The sequence below is a fragment of the Chiloscyllium plagiosum genome, chromosome 35, assembly GCF_004010195.1.
Source record: "Chiloscyllium plagiosum isolate BGI_BamShark_2017 chromosome 35, ASM401019v2, whole genome shotgun sequence".
In the NCBI taxonomy this organism is placed as follows: domain Eukaryota; kingdom Metazoa; phylum Chordata; class Chondrichthyes; order Orectolobiformes; family Hemiscylliidae; genus Chiloscyllium; species Chiloscyllium plagiosum.
The window spans coordinates 38,155,452-38,174,150 of NC_057744.1; the positions used below are offsets into that span (position 1 = coordinate 38,155,452).

The window sequence follows — 18,699 nt, forward strand, 5'->3', positions numbered from 1 at the left end:
AGGAAGTGTGATGTTTTCGATTTTGGAATGACAAAGGATAGATCATACCATTCTTTCGTGATGGTATGAAGTAAAGTCCAGCGGAAGATGCTGAAAAAGGTTAGAAGAGATAGGATTCATAATCATCTGGAAAGGAATAATTTGATTAGGGATAGTCAACACAGTTTTGTGAAGGGTAGATCGTGCCTCACTAACCTTATTGAGTTCTTCAAGAAGGTGACTAAATGGGTGCATAAAGGTAAAGCAGTTGATGTGGTGTATATGGACTTCAGTAAAGCGTTTGATAAGGTTCCACGCCGTAGGCTATTGCACAAAATACAGAGTTTCGGGATTGAAGGTGATTTCGTGATTTGGATCAGAAATTGACTAGCTGAAAAAAGACAGAGGGCAGTGATTGATAGGAAATGTTAATCCTGGAGCTCAGTTACCAGTAATGTGCCACAAGGGTCTGTTTTGGGGTCACTGCTGTTTTGTCATTTTTATAAATGATCTGGAGGTGGGCATAGCAGGATGGGTTAGTAAATTTGCGGATGACACTAAGGTAGGCAGAGTTGTGAACAGTGACAAAGGATGTTGTGGGTTACAGAGGGACATAGATAAGCTGTAGGGCTGGGCTGAGAAGTGGTTAATGGAGTTTAATGCGGAAAAGTGTGAGGTAGTTCACTTCAGAAGAAGAAACAGGAATGCAGAGTACTGGGCTAATGGTAAAATTCTTGGCAGTGTAGATGAACAGAGAGATCGCAGTGTCCAGGTGCATAAATCCCTGAAAGTTGCCACCCAGATTGATAGGGTTGTTAGGAAGGCATATGGTATGTTGGCGTTTATTGGTAGGGGGATTGAGTGTACAAGACACTGATAAGGCTGCACCTGGAGTACTGTGTGTCGTTCTGGTCACCACATTATAGGAAGGATGTGGAAGCTTTAGAAAGGGTTCAGAGGACATTTACTGCAATTTTGCCTGGTATGGAAGAAGGTATTACGAGGAAAGATTGAGGGAACTGAGGCTGTTTTTGTCAGAGAGAAGATGGTTAAGAAGTGAGTTAATCAAGACGTATAAGATAATTAGAGGGTTAGATAGGGTGGACAGTGAGAGCCTTTATCCTCAGCTGGTGATGGCTAACACAAGGAGATATGATTCGGAGATGCCGGTGTTGGACTGGGGTGTACAAAGTTAAAAATCATACAACACCAGGTTATAGTCCAACAGGTTTAATTGGAAGCACACTAGCTTTCGGAGCGATGCTCCTTCATGAAGGAACGTCGCCCCGAAAGCTAGTGTGCTTCCAATTAAACCTGTTGGACTATAACCTGGTGTTGTGTGATTTTTAACTTTGTACAAGGAAATATAGTTTTAAAGTGAGAGATAACAGATTTAGGACAGAAATTGGGGTAGTTTCTTTACTCAGAGAGTAGTAGGGATGTGGAATGGCTTGCCTGCAACAGGAGTAGACTTGCTGACGTTAAGGGCGTTTAAATGGGCATTGGGCATACATATGGATAATAATGAATTGGTGTAGGTTAGATGAGCATCAGATTAATTTCAAAGGTCGGTGCAACATTGAGGGCCAAAGGGCCTGTGCTGTGCTGTAATGTTCTATGTTCTATGTTCTATGCAGTGGATGTCCAAGGAGACCTGGGGACTCGGGTGCATAGATCTTTACAATGTCCCAAATATGTGTATAAAATAGTCTGGAAAGCTAATAGAATGCTGGCTTTTATATCTACAGCACTGGAATATAAGGATGCAGACGTTATTCTACAGTTATACAAAACTCTGGGTAGACCAACTTGGAGTACTGTGAACAGATCTGGGTATCACACCTGAGGAAGCAAATATTGGCCTCAGAGAGAGTATAATACAAGTTTACCTTGATTATGCTCTGGTTATGTTATGAGGAGAGATAATACAAATTAGGACATTTTTCTCTAGAATTTAGAAGATTAAGGTGTGATCTGATCAAACTCTTCAAGATACTAACAGGAAAAAACAGGGTAATTAAAGATAAAGTACTTCCAGTGGTTAGAGATTCTAGAACTGGGGTGTACAGTCTAAGAATTGCTTAGCTTGTTCAGGAAAGATGTTAGTAAGCACTTCCACACAAATGACAGTTAATGTTTGGAAGGACCTTCCACAAATAACCGTGGATTCTGGATCAGTTGTTAATTTTAAGTCCGAGATAGATAAACTTTTGTTAAGCAAAGGTATTAAGATATGTGGGCAAAAGACAGGTTTATGGAGTTAGATGCCACAGATCAGCCATGGGCTTATTAAATGGTTGAACATGCTTGAGGAACTGAATGGTCTACTCCTGTGTAATCATGGAATTGGACCTCAGAACAAAAACAGAAATAACTGGAAAAACTCAACAGATATAGCAACATCTGTGGAAAGAAAACAGAGTTAACATTTCGAGTCAAGTGACACTGCTTCAGAAGAATACACCTTTTCCCAATAGCAGGCCAGACCCAGCATATGTGACAGCATTGTGGTATACAAATCACAACGGGGTTTCCCTGGGACTCCTCAACATTGACTCTGGACCCCATGAAGTCTTGTGGCTTCAGGTTAAACATGGGCAAGGAAACCTTCTGCTGATTATCATCCTCCCATCGGCTGATGGATCAGTACTCCTCCATGTTGAAGAACATTTGGAGGAAGCACTGAAGGTGGCAAGGGAGCAAAATATACTCTGGGTGGAGGATTTCAACATGCACTAGCAAGAATGGTTTGGCAGCAGCATAGCTAATCGAACTGGCCAAGTTCTAAAGGACATAGCTCTAGACTGAGTCTGTGGAAGATGATGAAGGAACCAAAAGAAGGAACCAAATGCTTGACCTCATCCTTACCAATCTGCAGATGTAACTGTCCATGACAGTATTGGTAAGAGAAAACTAGGAGAAAGTGAGGACTGCAGATGCTGGAGTACCAGAGTTGAAAAATGTGGTGCTGGAAAGGCGCAGCAGGTCAGGCAGCATCCGAGGAGCAGGAGAATCGACGTTTCGGGCATAAGCCCTTCTTCAGGAATGAGGCTGGTGTGCCAAGTGGGCTGAGATAAAAGGTAGGGGGGAGGGAATTTGGGGGAGGGGCGCTGGGAATATGATAGGTGGAAGGAGGTGAGGGTGAGGGTGATAAGCCGGAGAGGGGGTGGGGGCGGAGAGCTCAGGAAGAAGATTGCAGGTCAAAAGGACGGTGCTGAATGTGAGGGTTGGGACTGAGATAAGGTGGGGGGAGGGGAAATGAGGAAGCTGGAGAAATCTACATTCAATATTGATAAGAGAAATCAAGCACAGTCCTGCCTTCACATTGAGGATATACTCCATGTTGTGTGACACTATCACCGTTCTAAATGGGACAGATCTAGCTACTCAAGGCTTGCCATCCATGTGGTGCTATGGACCATCAACAGAAGCAAAATTGTACACCAGTACAGTCTGTACCCTCACAGCCCAGCATATCTCGCACTCAACCATTATCATCAAGCCAGGGGATCTATGGACCATGCAGGAGGACATGCTAGGAGCAGTACCAGACATACTTAAATATGAGGTATCAAAATGGTGAAGCTACCAGACAGGACTACATGTGAGCCAAACAATATAAGCAGCAAGTGATAGACAGAGCGAAACGAGCCCACAACCAACAGATCAGATCAAAGCTATGCAGTTCTGCCACATCCAATTGTGAATGGTGGTGGAAAATCCAACAACTCCCTGGAGGCCTTGGCTCTACAAATGTCTCCACTCTCAATGATGGAAGAGCCCAGCACATCACAAGATAAGGCTGAAGCCTTCGCAGCAATTCTCAGCCAGAAGTGCCAGATGGATGATCCACTTTGGCCTCCTCCAGTGGTCCTCAGCATCACAGACACCAGTCTTCCGCCAATTTGATTCACTCCACTTGATAGCAAGAAACAGTTACTGATATGAAGGCATTGGTTACTGCAAAGGTCCTGATATCATTCTGACAATAGTACTGAAGACTTGTGCTCCAAGACTTGCCACTCTCCTAGCCAAGCTGTTCCAGGGTAGCTACAACATTGGCATATACCTGTTAATGCAGAAAATTGCCCAGCAGGACAACTCCAACCTCGCCAATTATTGCCCAATCAGCATTCTCTCAGTGCTGTCAAGCAGCACTTGCTCACAATAACCTGCTTACAGACACCCAGTTTGGGTTCTGCTGGGCTACTCAGCTCCTGACCTCATGACAGCCTTTGTTCAAACAAGAACAAAAGAGCTGAATTCCAGAGGTGAGGTGAGAATCTGTCAATTCTTGACTTCCCAAAGCCCATCCACCATTTACAAGCCAGAGATGTGATGGAATATTTCCCACTTGCCTGGATGGGTTCAGCTTGAATAACACTCAAGAAGCTTGGCACCATCTAGAACAAAGCAGCCCACTTGATTGGCACAACATGCACTCTCTCCAATGCAGATGGTCAGTAGCAGCAGTGTGTACTATCTACAAGATGCACTGCAGAAACTCACCAAAGTTCCTTTGACAGCACTTTTCAAACTCACGAACACTACCAGCCAGAAAGACAAGGGCAGCAGATACATGAGAAGTCCTTCACCTGCAAGTTCCCCTCCAAGCCACTCATCAGCCTGACTTGGAAATATACTGCTGTTCCTTCAATATTGCTGGATCAAAATCCTGGAATTCCCTCCCTATGGATGTTATGGTTACAGCATGTGGACTGCAGCAGTTCAAGAAAGGAGCTCACCATCACCTTCTGAAGGCCAACCAGGAAGGGGCAATATATTCACATCCTATTTGTGAATAGAAACACATTAGTTTTGAAAACAATGCCCAGGAGTTCTCCCAAAACAATGCAGATTCTGAGTGTTCCCATGGTGCAGGGCAGGATGAGGGTTTAGAGCATAGAATATAGTACATTACAGGACAATACCGGCCCTTCAGCCTTCAACGTTGCACCGCCCTGTGAAACCAATCTGAAGCCTACACTATTCCATTTTCATCCACATGTCTATCCAATGACCATTTAAATACCCTTAAAGTTGGCGAGTCTACGACTGTTGCAGGCAGTGTATTCCACACCCCTACTACTCTCTGAGTAAAGAAACCACCTCTGACATCTGTCCTATATCTATCATCCCTCAATTTAAAGCTATGCCCCTCGTGCTAGCCATCACCATCCAAACCTCTGATTATCTTATATGTCTCAATTGAGTCACCTCTCAACCTTCTTCTCTCGAACAAAACAGCCTCAAGTCCCTCAGCCTTCTCTCATAAGACTCCCCTCCATACCAGGCAACATCCTAGTAAATCTCCTCTGAACCCTTTCCAAAGCTTCCACATCCTTCCTATAATGTGGTGACCAGAACCGTACGCAATACTCCAAGTGTGGCCGCATCAGAGTTTTGTACAGCTGCAGCATGACCTCATGGTTCCAAAACTCAATCCTTCTACTAATAAAACTTAACACACTGTAAGCCTTCTTAACAACCCTATCAAGCTGGGTGGCAACTTTCAGGGATCTATGTACATGGACACCGAGATCTCTCTGCTCATCTACACTACCAAGAATCTTGCCATTCGTCCAGTACTCTGCTTTCCTGTTACTCTTTCCAAACTGAATCACCTCACACATTTCCGCATTAAACTCCAGTTGCCACCTCTCAGCCCAGCTCTGCAGCTTTTGTAACCTACAACATCCTTCAGCACTATCCACAACTCCACTGACCTTAGTGTCATCTGCAAATTTGCTAACTCATTCTTCTATGCCCTCATCCAGGTTGTTTATAAAAATGATAAACGACTGTGGACCCAAAACAGATCCTTGCAGCACACCACTAGTAACTGAACTCAAGAATGAACATTTCCCATCAACCACCATCCTCTGTCTTCTTTCAGCTAGCCAATTTCTGATCCAAACTGCTAAATCATCCGCAATCCCATGCCTCTGTATTTTGTGCAATAGCCTACTGTGGGGAACCTTACTGAAATCCACATACACCACATCAACTGCTTTACCCTCATCCACCTGTTCGGTTACCTGCACAAAGAACTCAGTACGATTTGTGAGGCACGACCTACCCTTCAGAAAACCATGTTGACTATCCCTAATCAACTTATTCCTTTCTAGATGATTATAAATCCTATCTCTAATAACCCTTTCCAACACTTTACCCACAACTAAAGTAAGGCTCACTGGTCTATAATTACCAGGGTTGTCTCTACTCCCCTTCTTGAAAAAGGGAACAACATTTGCTAGGCAAAAATGAGAACTGCAGATGCTGGAAATCAGAGTTGAGATGAGAGCGGTGCTGGAAAAACACAGCAGGTCAGGCAGCATCCGAGGAGCAGGAAAATCGACGTTTCGGGCAAAAGTCTTTCATCAGGAATGAAGGCAGGGAGCCTCCGGGGTGGAGAGATAAATGGGAGGGGGTTGGGGCTGGGGAGAAGGTAGCAAAGAGTATAATAGGTTGATGGGGGTGGGATAAAGGTGATAGATCAGAGAGAAGGGTGGAGCAGATAGGTGGGAAGGATGATTGGCAGGTAGGACAGTCCATGAGGATGGTGCAAACAACATTTGCTATCCTCCAGTCTTCTGGCACTATTCCTGTAGACAATGATGATATAAAGATCAAAGCTAAAGGCTCGGCAATCTCCTCCCTGGCCTCCTAGAGAATCCTAGGATAAACCCCATCTAGCTTGAGGGACTTATCTATTTTTACACTTTCCAGAATGCTAACACCTCCTCCTTGTCAGCCTCAATCATGATGATATAAAGATCAAAGCTAAAGGCTCGGCAATCTCCTCCCTGGCTTCCCAGAGAATCCTAGGATAAACCCCATCTGGATAGGGACTTATCTATTTTTACACTTTCCAGAATGCTAACACCCCCTCCTTGTCAGCCTCAATCCCGTCTAGCTTGTATCTCAGTTTTCTCTTCGCCAACATTGTCTTTTTCCAGTGTGGATATTGACAAAACATTTTTATTTAGTGCTTCCCCTATCTCCTCTGACTTCACACACAACCTCCCACTACTATCCTTGACTGGTCCTAATCTTACTCTCGTCATTCTTTTATTCCTGCTATACCTATAGAAAGCCTTAGTGTTTTCCTTGATCCTATCTGCCAACAACTTCTCATGTCTCCTCCTGGCTCTACTTAACTCTTTTCTTAGGTCGTTCCTGGCTAACCTGTCACTCTCAAGCGCCCTAACCTGAGCCTTTACGTCTCATCCTAACATAAGCCTTCTTCTTACTCTGGATAAGAGATTCAACTTTCTTCATAAATCACGGCTCCCCTGCTCAACAACTTCCTCTCTGCCTGACAAGTACATACTTATTAAGGACCCATAGTAGCTATTCCTTGAATAAGCTCCACATTTCAATTGTGCCCATCCCCTACAGTTTCTTCCCAACTCTATGCTTCCTAAATCTTGGTTTAATTCAAGGGTAATCAGCTGTAATTTTGGGAAGGGTTAAAGAAACATGTTAAGAAGGTGCCTGGGGAGTTCAGTCAGTAAAACACCAGACTTTCACTCGTAGGGTCCAGGGTTCACGTCCCTGTCTGGGTATTGTTGGAATCAGGTGGCTCAGTTGGCTGGGCAGCTGGTTTGCGACACCAACAGCACAGATTCATGGTGAGGTCACCATTGAAGTACTTCCTTTCTCAACCCCTCCCCTTATCTGTGACATGGTGACACTCAGGTTAAACCACCACGGCTCTCTCTCTCTCTCTCTCTGATATTAGATTAGATTACAGTGTGGAAACAGGCCCTTCGGCCCAACAAGTCCACACCGACCCGCCGAAGCGAAACCTACCCATACCCCTACATTTACCCCTTACCTAACACTACAGGCAATTTAGTGTGGCCAATTCACCTGACCCTGCACATCTTTGGACTGTGGGAGGAAACCGGAGCACCCGGAGGAAACCCACGCAGACACGGGGAGAACGTGCAAACTCCACACAGTCAGTCGCCTGAGGCGGGAATTGAACCCGGGTCTCTGGCGCTGTGAGGCAGCAGTGCTAACCACTGTGCCACCGTACCACCCATATATATCAGAGACAATTATGACTTTACCATTTAAAGAAATGTGAACTCAGCACAAATGAATCTGTGGACATTGTAACAATCTCCAGGAAATTATTGGGATCCAGGACAATTATTGAAAACCCAGAAGCTGTGGTCTGGCTCCTCAGGTACAGAGTTTAAGACCAAGTTGAGTCTCTGCCTCCAGCAGATTCTTTCCCTTTTTCGTAACCTTGGTTCTGGTTCATTTAGGATATGTTCTTCCTGAACTTCCGGAATGGAAATCTGGCCTCGGTCAGGTGATCACAGTACTGTTTCCATCAGTTTCTGATGGTTTGGCCATTTGGCCCAGGAAACGGAGTTCAGGTCTTGCTGATCCACCTACCGTCTTTGATAAACTAAAGCTTTTCCATCCAGTCTCTGCGTTTCAAATCAAGAGTAAAAGAGTCAGAAACAGTACTGTGAGAGCAGTCTTTCAAATTTGGCATTAGTTACAGGAAGGATAATTTCCACATTAATTATTTTCATCACTGTCATGAAAGAAATGGTCACCTGACCTGATTACTCCATTTTGTTTGATTGGGAAGTGTCCATTTCAAACTGAGACTTCAATAATACATTCTTCTGGCTCATGGTGTATTGTGTGAGCATAACAATGAGCACAGGCTGTCCATCACCATGTACCACACCCACAAGGGCAAAGAAACACTTCAGTTTCTTCCTCCATCAGTGAGAAACTCAGAGCAATCAGTTTTCGGTAGCATTTTTTACTTCCAAATATAGTTTATTCATCAAATATCATCACAAGTACACATAACAATGAGTTCTGTACAGTGTCTGCAGAGACAAAAAATAACGAAAATGTTGAAATTTTTCAAATTTCTCAAAGGTTCTCTCCAGTTGCAAAAACAAAGTAATTATGCAGGAAACTATTTATGTTCATTTCGAGGCATCAAGAGGGTCTGACAACTGAATGGACCCTGGTTACACTTTGGCAGTAAGACCCTGGTGGTGATCTTTCCCCACTGCACCTTGGTGCCAGCTGCCCCGTGTTTTAGTGCATCCCTCAGCACTTGGCCTGGACCTTGGAATGTGCCAGTCTGCAATACTTGGTCAAGGTCAACCCTTTGCTCTGGAAGACTAACATGTTTTGGGCAGATCAAAGAGCTTCTTTCACTGAGTTGATGCCCCACCAGGTGCAGTCGATGTTTGTCTTGGTGTGTGTCACAAGGAACAGCCTGTAGAGCACAGCACCCTGCATCATGGAGCTGCTTGGGATTAACCTCAACAGAAACCGCTGCATCTTTCTCCACACTTTCTTTGCAAAGGCACAGAAATGTGTGACAGTATCTAACAACCCACCCCCACAGCTGCTTCAAGGGCAGTGCGCAGTGGTGCACAGAAACTGGGCATGAGGATCTGATGGGTAAAGCCCTTCTCACAACCAGCAAAGCTACATCTTGGTGCTTTCGGGAGAGTTCTGGTGATGAGGCATTCTGCCAAGTGGCTTTGAGATTCTGCTCAGGGAACAACCCAACAGGGTTCACCCTCTCCTTTTCCCACAGGATCTCAAAGATACTAAGTGCTGACCACTTTCTGATGGACTTGTGATCAAAGATGTTTATTTTACCATGAAGGACTGATGATACTGAATGCTCGAACTACTTGGAGTGTTCCACACTAACAAGGACAGACCTATCCTTCGTAACACTGGGGACACGTAGAACATCAATACGTAGTGAAAGTTAGTATTTACATAGCAAAGGAGGCCGTCAGGGTGAGGGCAACATTGGGTATATTCTTACCCCCCCCCCTTACACAGTCCATCTTTGACCTCCAGATGATGTAGAAGATGGCTCAGGTGACTGCAGGAGTGCAGGCTCCTGGAATAGGCAAGACCTACACCCAAGGCATGGTGGCACAGTGGTTAGCACTGTTGTCTCACAGCGCCAGAGACCTGGGTTCAATTCCCGCCTCAGGCGACTCTCTGTGTGGAGTTTGTGCATTCTCCCAATGTCTGCGTGGGTTTCCTCCCACAGTCCAAAAAATGTGCAGGTTAGGTGAATTGGCCATGCTAAATTGCCTGTAGTGTGGGGTGAAAGGGTAAATGTAAAGGAATGGGTCTGGGTGGATTGACCTTCGGTGGGTTGGTGTGGCCGTGTTGGGCTGAAGGGCCTGTTTCCACACTGTAAGTAATCTACGTCACGTACAAGAATACTGAGAGTACCCCACTCCTGATGACCAAGTTTGCACCTGCAATAGGGAGGGAGTGATACTCCCATTCTCTTAGTTTCTGCCCCATCTTGGCAGTACGCTCCTCCCAGGTTTTTGCACACGCCCCAGCCTCTCTGAACCACATTCCTAGCACCTTCACGTCATCTGTCCTGATAGTGAAGGGGACAAAGAATTGATCAGCCTAGTTCCCAAACAACTAAATCATGTCTCATTAAATTTATTGAAGTTTTTGAAGAAGTAACAAAGAGGATTGATGAGGGTGGAGTGGTGGACGTAATCTATATGGACTTCAGTAAGGTGTTCGACAAGGTTCCTCATGGTAAACTGGTTAGCAATGTTAGATCGCATGGAATACAGGGAAAACTAACCATTTGGAAACAGAACTGGCTTGAAGGTAGAAGACAGAGGGTGATGGAGGCCTGTGACCAGTGGAGTACCACAAGGATTGGTACAGGGTCCACTGCTTTTCATCACTTATATAAATGATTTGGATGTGAACATAGGAGATGTGGTTAGTAAATTTGCAGATACACCGAAATTGAAGGTGTAGTGGACAACAAAGAAGGTTATCTCAAAGTACAATAGGATATTGACCAGATGGGCCAATGGGCTGAGAAGTGACAGATGGAGTTCAATTTAGATAAATGTGAGGTGCTGCAGTTTGGAAAGGCAAATCAGGGCAGGACATATACACTTAATGATAAGATCCTGGGGAGTGTTGCTGAACAAAGAGACCTTGGAGTACAGGTTCATAGCTCCTTGAAAGTGGAGTCGCAGGTAGATAGGATAGTGAAGAAGGCATTTGGTATGCTTTCCTTTATTGGTCAGAATATTGAGTACAGGAGTTGGGAGGTCATATTGCGGCTGTACAGGACATTGGTTAGTCTATTTCTGGAATATTGTGCGCAATTCTGGTCGCCTTCCGATTGGAAGGATGTAGTGAAACTTGAAAGGGTTCAGAAAAGATTTACAAGGATGTTTCCAGAGCTGGAGGGTTTAAGCTATCAGGAAAGGCTGAATAGGCTGGGGCTGTTTTCCCTGGAGCGTCGGAGACTGAGGGGTGACCTTATAAAGGTTTATAAAATCATGAGGGGCATGGATAGGATAAATAGGCAAAGTCTTTTCACTGGATGGGGGAGTTCAGAACTAGAGGGCATAGGTTTTGGATGAGGGGAAAGACATAAAAGAGACATAAGGGGTAACTTTTTTCACGCAAAGGGTTGTGTGTGTATGGAATGAGCTGCCAAAGGAAATGGTGAAGGCTGGTACAATTACAACATTTAAAAGGCATCTGGATGGGTATATGAATACGAAGGGTTTAGAGGGATACAGGGAAGTGCTGGCAAATGGGACTAGATTAATTTAGGATATCTGGTCGGCATGGATGAGTTGGACTGAGGGGTCTGTTGCCGTGCAGTACATCTCTATGACTGCATAACATGGCTTCACTCTTGCTTTGGTTTATCTCAGCTGCTGAGGCCAGTTCGAACTGGTTGCAGATACTCATGGGTCTGCCCACTGGCAGCGGATCCGAGCAGAAAATCAACAAATACAGGGATGAAGGAGCAGCGCTCCGAAAGCTAGTGCTTCCAATTAAACCTGTTGGACTATAATCTGGTGTTGTGTGATTTTTAACTTTGTACACCCCAGTCCAACACCGGCATCTCCAAATCATGATGTACAGGGAGGCTTTGACCTGCAGGCCTCCGCTGCCCGGATTAGTCACCCTTTTCAGGATCACGTCCTTCCTCTTGGACATGGCAAAAGGTCCTACACAGCACAAAAATAAGGCAGCAGGCAGGGGGCAGCCTCACCGGACTCCAGATCTGATCGGGAAACTTCCCGATTCACACCGTGGATTGAGACTGCATTAACACGATTGGTTAGAGCAGTCTGATCCAATTGAGGATTCCTTCTCCACAGCCCATGTTGCAGAGTACATCCCACATGTACGTGTGCCATATCCTGTCAAAGGCCTTCTTCTGGTTGAGACTGATGACAGGCATCCACCTCCCTGTCCTACACAGAGACTCTCAGAAATCATCCTGCTCGGTAAAGCACAGGTTTGGTCAGGGTAAATCTTCAATCCCAGAACAGATCTGATTCAATTGATTATGATCTTAGACAGGAAATTATAATCCACATTCAACAGTGAGACTGGTCACCAATACTGGTCACAGTTCAGATGGTGCCCTGTTCTACTGGTTGCTCTAACTGATCAGCAATGGACAGATGTCAGAGATTTCCGTTCTCCTCTTTGTGCACATATCTATCTCTAGGAATTCTGGCTGAACAGTTTGTGCCTGATGGGCCTCACCTACACTTACTGAGTGTAGACAGAGAATCCTGGGTCAAGCTGATGAACTGGCAGCACAGCACCATGTACCTGTTCTTTGGCATTTCTGGGATTGTGGACATGCTGACGTATTCCTCACTCCAGCTCCCTGTTGGCCTAGATCGTCTTGTTCTTTCGCTGGCCGTGTTTAATGAAGGTGAGTGACTCTGTGCTCGTCTCCATGACCCACCAACACAACACCTAGTACCATTACTTCAACAACATGGTGTGTACTAGCTCACAAGGTCAGCACTTGTCCTGGATATAATGTTGCTTACATTGTACTGATGCTTCCCCCACAACCCCACTGACCCCAAACCTTCAATGCAACAACCCTCAATGACTCACCCTGCATGGACTCCTGACCCTGGCCCTCATTGACATCATCTTTACCCACACTAACCTCTCACCACACTGTCCCCTCCCCACAATGATTCACATCACACTGACCCCTCACCAAATTGACTTGCTTGACACTAACCCTTGGTCCTCATTGATTTGCCCCATTCTGGACCCCCAACCCACACTGACTCACTCCATACTGACCCCTGACCTTCACTATTTGGCCACACTGACTCCTGACCTTCACTGACTTCCTTCACACTGACCCCTGACCCTTATTAACTCGCTCCACACTGATCCCTCCCCAATTGACTTACTCCATACTGACCCTTGACCCTCATTGACTTTACTCCATGATAACCTGTGACCCTCATGGATTCTACTCCATACTGACCCCTGCCCTCAGTGACTTACCTGATACTAATCCCTGACCCTCACTGACTTGCTCTACACTGACCCCGACCCTCACTGACTTGCTCCACACTGACCCCTGACCCTCAGTTGAACTTATCCAGTGACCTGGGGGTTCCCTAGCTATTTGATGAGTTTAAACTCTCCTGAGTTGAAGTAACCAATTACTATCAAACTTTAGGAGGCCTATTGGAACTGCTGAGCCAGGTAATTTTGGTTCTCCTGATGTTAAAATCATTTTTATCTCAATCACAATATAACTCTCTCCTCAAATAATTACTTGGGAGATTATGCTACACCCAATTCACACATTGATTTTTCTTGGCCATGTTTCACCTCCTCATTCATCCTGATGCTGCACTTGCCTCTTATAAAATTCATTTGCCAATTTCACACCAGTGTGTAAAACTCTTAGCATTTTTTTTCCAAGCCCTCTCAGTATTAACAACACAGGAGTAGTGGCAACATCATTGAATTTGGAATCCAGAAGTCAGGCTAGTGTTTTGGGGACATGGGTTTGCATCTGACCATGACAAATGGTATAATTTTTATTCAGTAAACATCTGGGATAAAAGTTGACCTAATGGCAACCATGTAATTGTTGGTTGTTGTAAAGCTATCTTGTTTGTAATGCCCGTTCAGGGAGGAAATCTTCAATCCTTCCCAGTCTGGTCTCCATGTCCCTCCAGACATCCAGCAATGTGGGTGACTTTTAGTTGTCCTCTGAATTGGTTCTAGCAATCTGAGTTCAAGGGCAATTAGGGATGGTAACAGATGCTGGCCCAGCCACATCCAATGAAAGAAATTTTAAAAATCATCTGGATTCATCTGCAAAATTTAAAATTGTACTCCAATTAAAGAGCCAAAACAATCCTCATAACCAACCTAATCAGAAATACAAGTCTTTGGAGAGCTGCTCCGGGGCAGGGTCACAAGACACAAAATTTAAAGCAAAAGATTAAAGTGTTATACAACTGATGCGAAGTATTGAACACATTTAGATTGCTGTTAAATCTTTAATTAGAATGGGAATACAGGTTTTGAGAGAATAATATGTAAATCCCAGATCTTCTTTCAAGTCACATTCCTGAGGTAACTTAAGGTTTTTTAAACAAAAGGCGACATCTCAGCTCAGACAATGCATTAAAGGTGTGAGGTTAGAGTCTGTCTGTATCCCAATCTTGAGTCAGACTGGTCCTATTTCCAAAGTAGGAATTAATAAAATGTCACATGGGCTGGCTGCCTATAGATTGTGGGCATTTTGAACAGAATGGAATGTATGTGTGTGTATATGTGTGTGTGTGTGTGTGTTTGGAGGGGGTGTCAGGAGGGAGAGAGAGAGTGTGGGAGAGAGTATGCTTCCACTTCTCTTTAAACAATGGCCAAACCTCAAACAGACCATTGTTCACAGCAAACTGCCCAGCCTTCAGGACATCGACCACAACACTGTACAACGCTATCACAGTAACCACTGCAAGACGTGTCAGAGTGCCAACATGGATACTACCATATACGTGGGGACACCACCCACCATGTACGCGGCAGGTATTCATGTGACCCAGTCAATGTTGTCTATCTCATACGCGGCAGGCAGGAATGCCCTGACACATGGTGCATTGGTGAGACCAAGCAGACGTTAAGACAATGGATGAATGGACATTGCACAGCAATCGCCAGACAGGGATATTCCCTCCCAGTCAGGGAACATTTTAGCAGCCAAGGACATTTGGCCTCAGATCTTTGGGTGACCATCCTCCAAGGGGGACTTTGGGATATGCAACAAATGCAGAGTCACCGAATAGAGGCTGATAGCCAAGAGAACAACCTCAACCGGGATCTTGGATTCATGTCACACTACAGGCAACCCCACTACACTATACACACTTACACACATACTCACACACAAGCACATATACACACACTCTTACACACAATCACACTCATACAGACCCTCTCTCAGACACATACACATACCCTCCCAACTCACACTCACGTGCACACCCTCTCACGAGCACACACTCTGTCAAACTCATACACACTCTATCAAGCATGCACGCACACACACTCCCTCTCTCTCCCACTTTCACACACACACTCCCTCTCTCTCTCCTACTGTCTCACACACACACATACATAAATAAGTCTATTCGGTGAATTTGCATTTGCAGATTTGAATTTGCATTTTGTTCAAAAAGCCCACAATCTGTACGCAATCAGCCCATGTGACATTTTATAAATTCCTACTTTGGAAGCAGGACCAGTCTGGCTCAAAATTGGGATATAGACAGATTCTAACCTCACACCTTTAATGCACTGCCTGAGCTGAGATGTCATTTCTTTTTATGAAACCTTAAATTATCTCGGGACTGTGACTTGAAAGGAGTTCTGGGATTTACATATTAATCTCTCGAAAGCTTCGCTTCCATTCTAAATGATTGAAGACTAAACAGCAATCTAGGTTTGTTCAATACTTTGCATCGGTTGTATGACACTTAATCTATTCTGTGTCCTATGATCCTGCTGTACTAGCTACCTGATGAAATAGCAGCGCTCCGAAAGCTGGTACTTCCAAAGAAACTAGTTGGACTATAACCTGGTGATGTGTGATTTTTAACTTTCTCTTGAACATTTGACATTTTTAGACCTCAGGCACACAAAACTGAAGGGAAATCCTCTCCCCTGCTCTATTAAAGCCCCTGGGACACCCTGGGAGCAGGAGGTTCCCTGATCCCACAGAGAGTCAGCTGGCATCGAGGGACTCAGAGAAATTTGGCTGGGAGCGTGGAAGGAAGCTTTTGCCCCACCCTATTCCACCCCATCACCCCCCCACCCCCAAATCACCTACTGTGTAGATGCAAAAAGAAACAGAAATTGCTCAAGAACCTCTGGAGGTCTGGCAGCAACTGTGGAGAGTAAACAGTTAATGTTTCGAGTCCAGTGACCCTTCTCCAGTACTTATTTTTGAAAACGTAAGAAACTGTTTTTTTACGATTTCCCTAAATCAAAGGCATCCTTTTAAAAATAAGAATCCAATGTCCCCTTTAAAAATGACAAATTCTGCTCAGCTTAAAATCACACAAAATAGCAAATAGAGTCATAGACATATACAACTCGTCCATGCCGACCAGATATCCCAACCTAATCTAGTCCCATTTGCCAGCACTTGGCCCATAACCCCCTAAACTCTGCCTATCCATATAACCATCCAGATGCCTTTTAAATACTGTAATTGTACCAGCCTCCACCACTTCTTTAGATTAGATTAGATCAGATTCCCTACAGTGTGGAAACAGGCCCTTCAGCCCAAACTGACCCTCCAAAGAGTAACCCACCCAGACCCGTTCCCCCTAATTAATGCACCTAACACTATGGGCAGTTTAGCATGACCAATTTACCTAACCTGCACATCTTTGGCCTGTGGGAGGAAACCGGAGCACCCAGAGGAAACCCACGCAGACACAGGGAGAATGTGCAGGGAGAATGGGCCTCACAGCGCCAGAGACCCGGGTTCAATTCCCGCCTCAGGCAACTGACTGTGTGGAGTTTGCACGTTCTCCCCGTGTCTGTGTGGGTTTCCTTCGGGTGCTCCGGTTTCCTCCCACAGTCCAAAGATGTGCAGGTCAGGTGAATTGGCTGTGCTAAATTGTCCTTAGTGTTAGGTAAGGGGTAAATGTAGGGGTATGGGTGGGTTGCGCTTCGGCGGGTCGGTGTGGACTTGTTGGACCGAAGGGCCTGTTTCCACACTGTAATCTAATCTAATCTAATCTAATCTAATCTAACCTAATCTAATCCATACAAACAGTCGCCCGAAGCTGGAATTGAACCTGGGTCCCTGGTGCTGTGAGGCAGCAATGCTAACCACTGAGCCACCATGCTGCTGCCTTCTGGCAGCTCATTCCATATATGCACCACCCTCTGCATGGAAAAATTGCCTCTTAGGTCCCTTTTAAATCTCTCCGGTCTCACCTTAAACCTATGCCCTCTAGTTCTGGACTCCTCCAGTTCAAGGAAAAGGACTTGTCTATTTATCCTATCCATGCCCCTCATGATTTTATAAACCTCTATAAGGTCACCCCTCAGCCTCTGATGCTCCAGGAAAAACAGCCCCAGTCTATTCAGCCTCTCGCTGTAGCTCAAATCCTCCAACCCTGGCAACATCCTTGTTAATCTTTTCTGAACCCTTTCAAGTTTCACAACATCCTTCCAATAGGAAGGAGACCAGAATTGCACACAACATGCCAAAAAAGGCCTAATCAACATCTTGTACAGCTGCATCATGACCTCCCAACTCCTATACTCAATGCTCTGACCAGTAAAGAAAAGCATACCAAACGCCTTCTTCACTAGCCTATTTAACTGAGACTCCACTTTCAAGGAGCTATGAACCTGCACTCCAAAGTCTCTTTGTTCAGCAACACTCCCCAGGACCTTACCATTAAGTATGTATGTCCTGCTCTGATTTGTCTTTCCAAAACGCAGCACCTCGTATTTATCTAAATTAAATTCCATCTGCCACTCCTCAGCCCATTGGCCCATTTGCTCAAGATCCCGTTGTACTCTGAGGTAACCTTCTTCGCTGTTCTCGACCCCCTCAAATGAGTTCTCCTCAGAGGCAAAACTATAATTTCTGCCATGGTCATATTCTATGAGAAATAAATGCAGCAGATTTCAAAACAGAAACCTAAAATCTATCAGAGCTAATGAACTGGAAGGAAAATATTGACTCTTTATCCAAAGCATTCCAGCTCCTGGAGCATCATGTTTTGGAAATCAGCATTGGTGTGATTCGCAGCGTGAACATCGGGCTCCATGTGATTGCTTGTTGATGTTTACCTTACTTTCTGCAGGTTTTTTATTTTATTTTCATGTCCAACACCGACCCCCTCTCGATCTGCACATCCACTCCTTGCTGCTCACCGCGGTATTCGGAGGCTCCATCATCATTATGTTAGAGGCTTTCCTGAGGGATAACATCATCTTGGAGTTATTCCGAACCAGTCTGGCAATTCTACAGGGCACCTGGTTCTGGCAGGTGAGTTGCACACAACATCCCCACCCCACTTGCCAACTCCAACTCCACGGACAGGGTTTAGCCATTGGGCTCAGCAATCCAAGGTGAGAGGAGTACAACACCCCAAGATGGGGAGGTACAGAGCCACAAGGTAGGGTGGGTACTCTCAAATCTCACATCATCCAACTCCGCAGTGATTTTATCTGAATAGGTCATTGAAAGGCTATGTGATGGAGAAGGCCAGATGGCTGGTGGGGATGGGGAGGATCTGATGGGATGTGGGGGAAGGGGCTGGTCGGGATGGGAAGGGGCTGATGTGATGTGGGGGAAGGGGCTGATGGGATGTGGGGGAAGGAGCT

At 45.2% G+C, this 18,699-nt stretch overlaps 1 protein-coding gene across 1 annotated transcript in view; it reads left to right on the forward strand.

Moving 5' to 3' along the window:
- tmem45b (transmembrane protein 45B) overlaps nucleotides 1–18,699 on the forward strand; it is a 48,978-nt gene that overhangs the window by 23,166 nt on the left and 7,113 nt on the right. Inside the window, exons 3-4 of the mRNA XM_043676945.1 lie at nucleotides 12,521–12,733; nucleotides 18,177–18,361. Of these exons, the coding sequence (XP_043532880.1) occupies nucleotides 12,521–12,733; nucleotides 18,177–18,361 (398 nt within the window). The remainder of the gene's footprint in view (nucleotides 1–12,520; nucleotides 12,734–18,176; nucleotides 18,362–18,699) is intronic.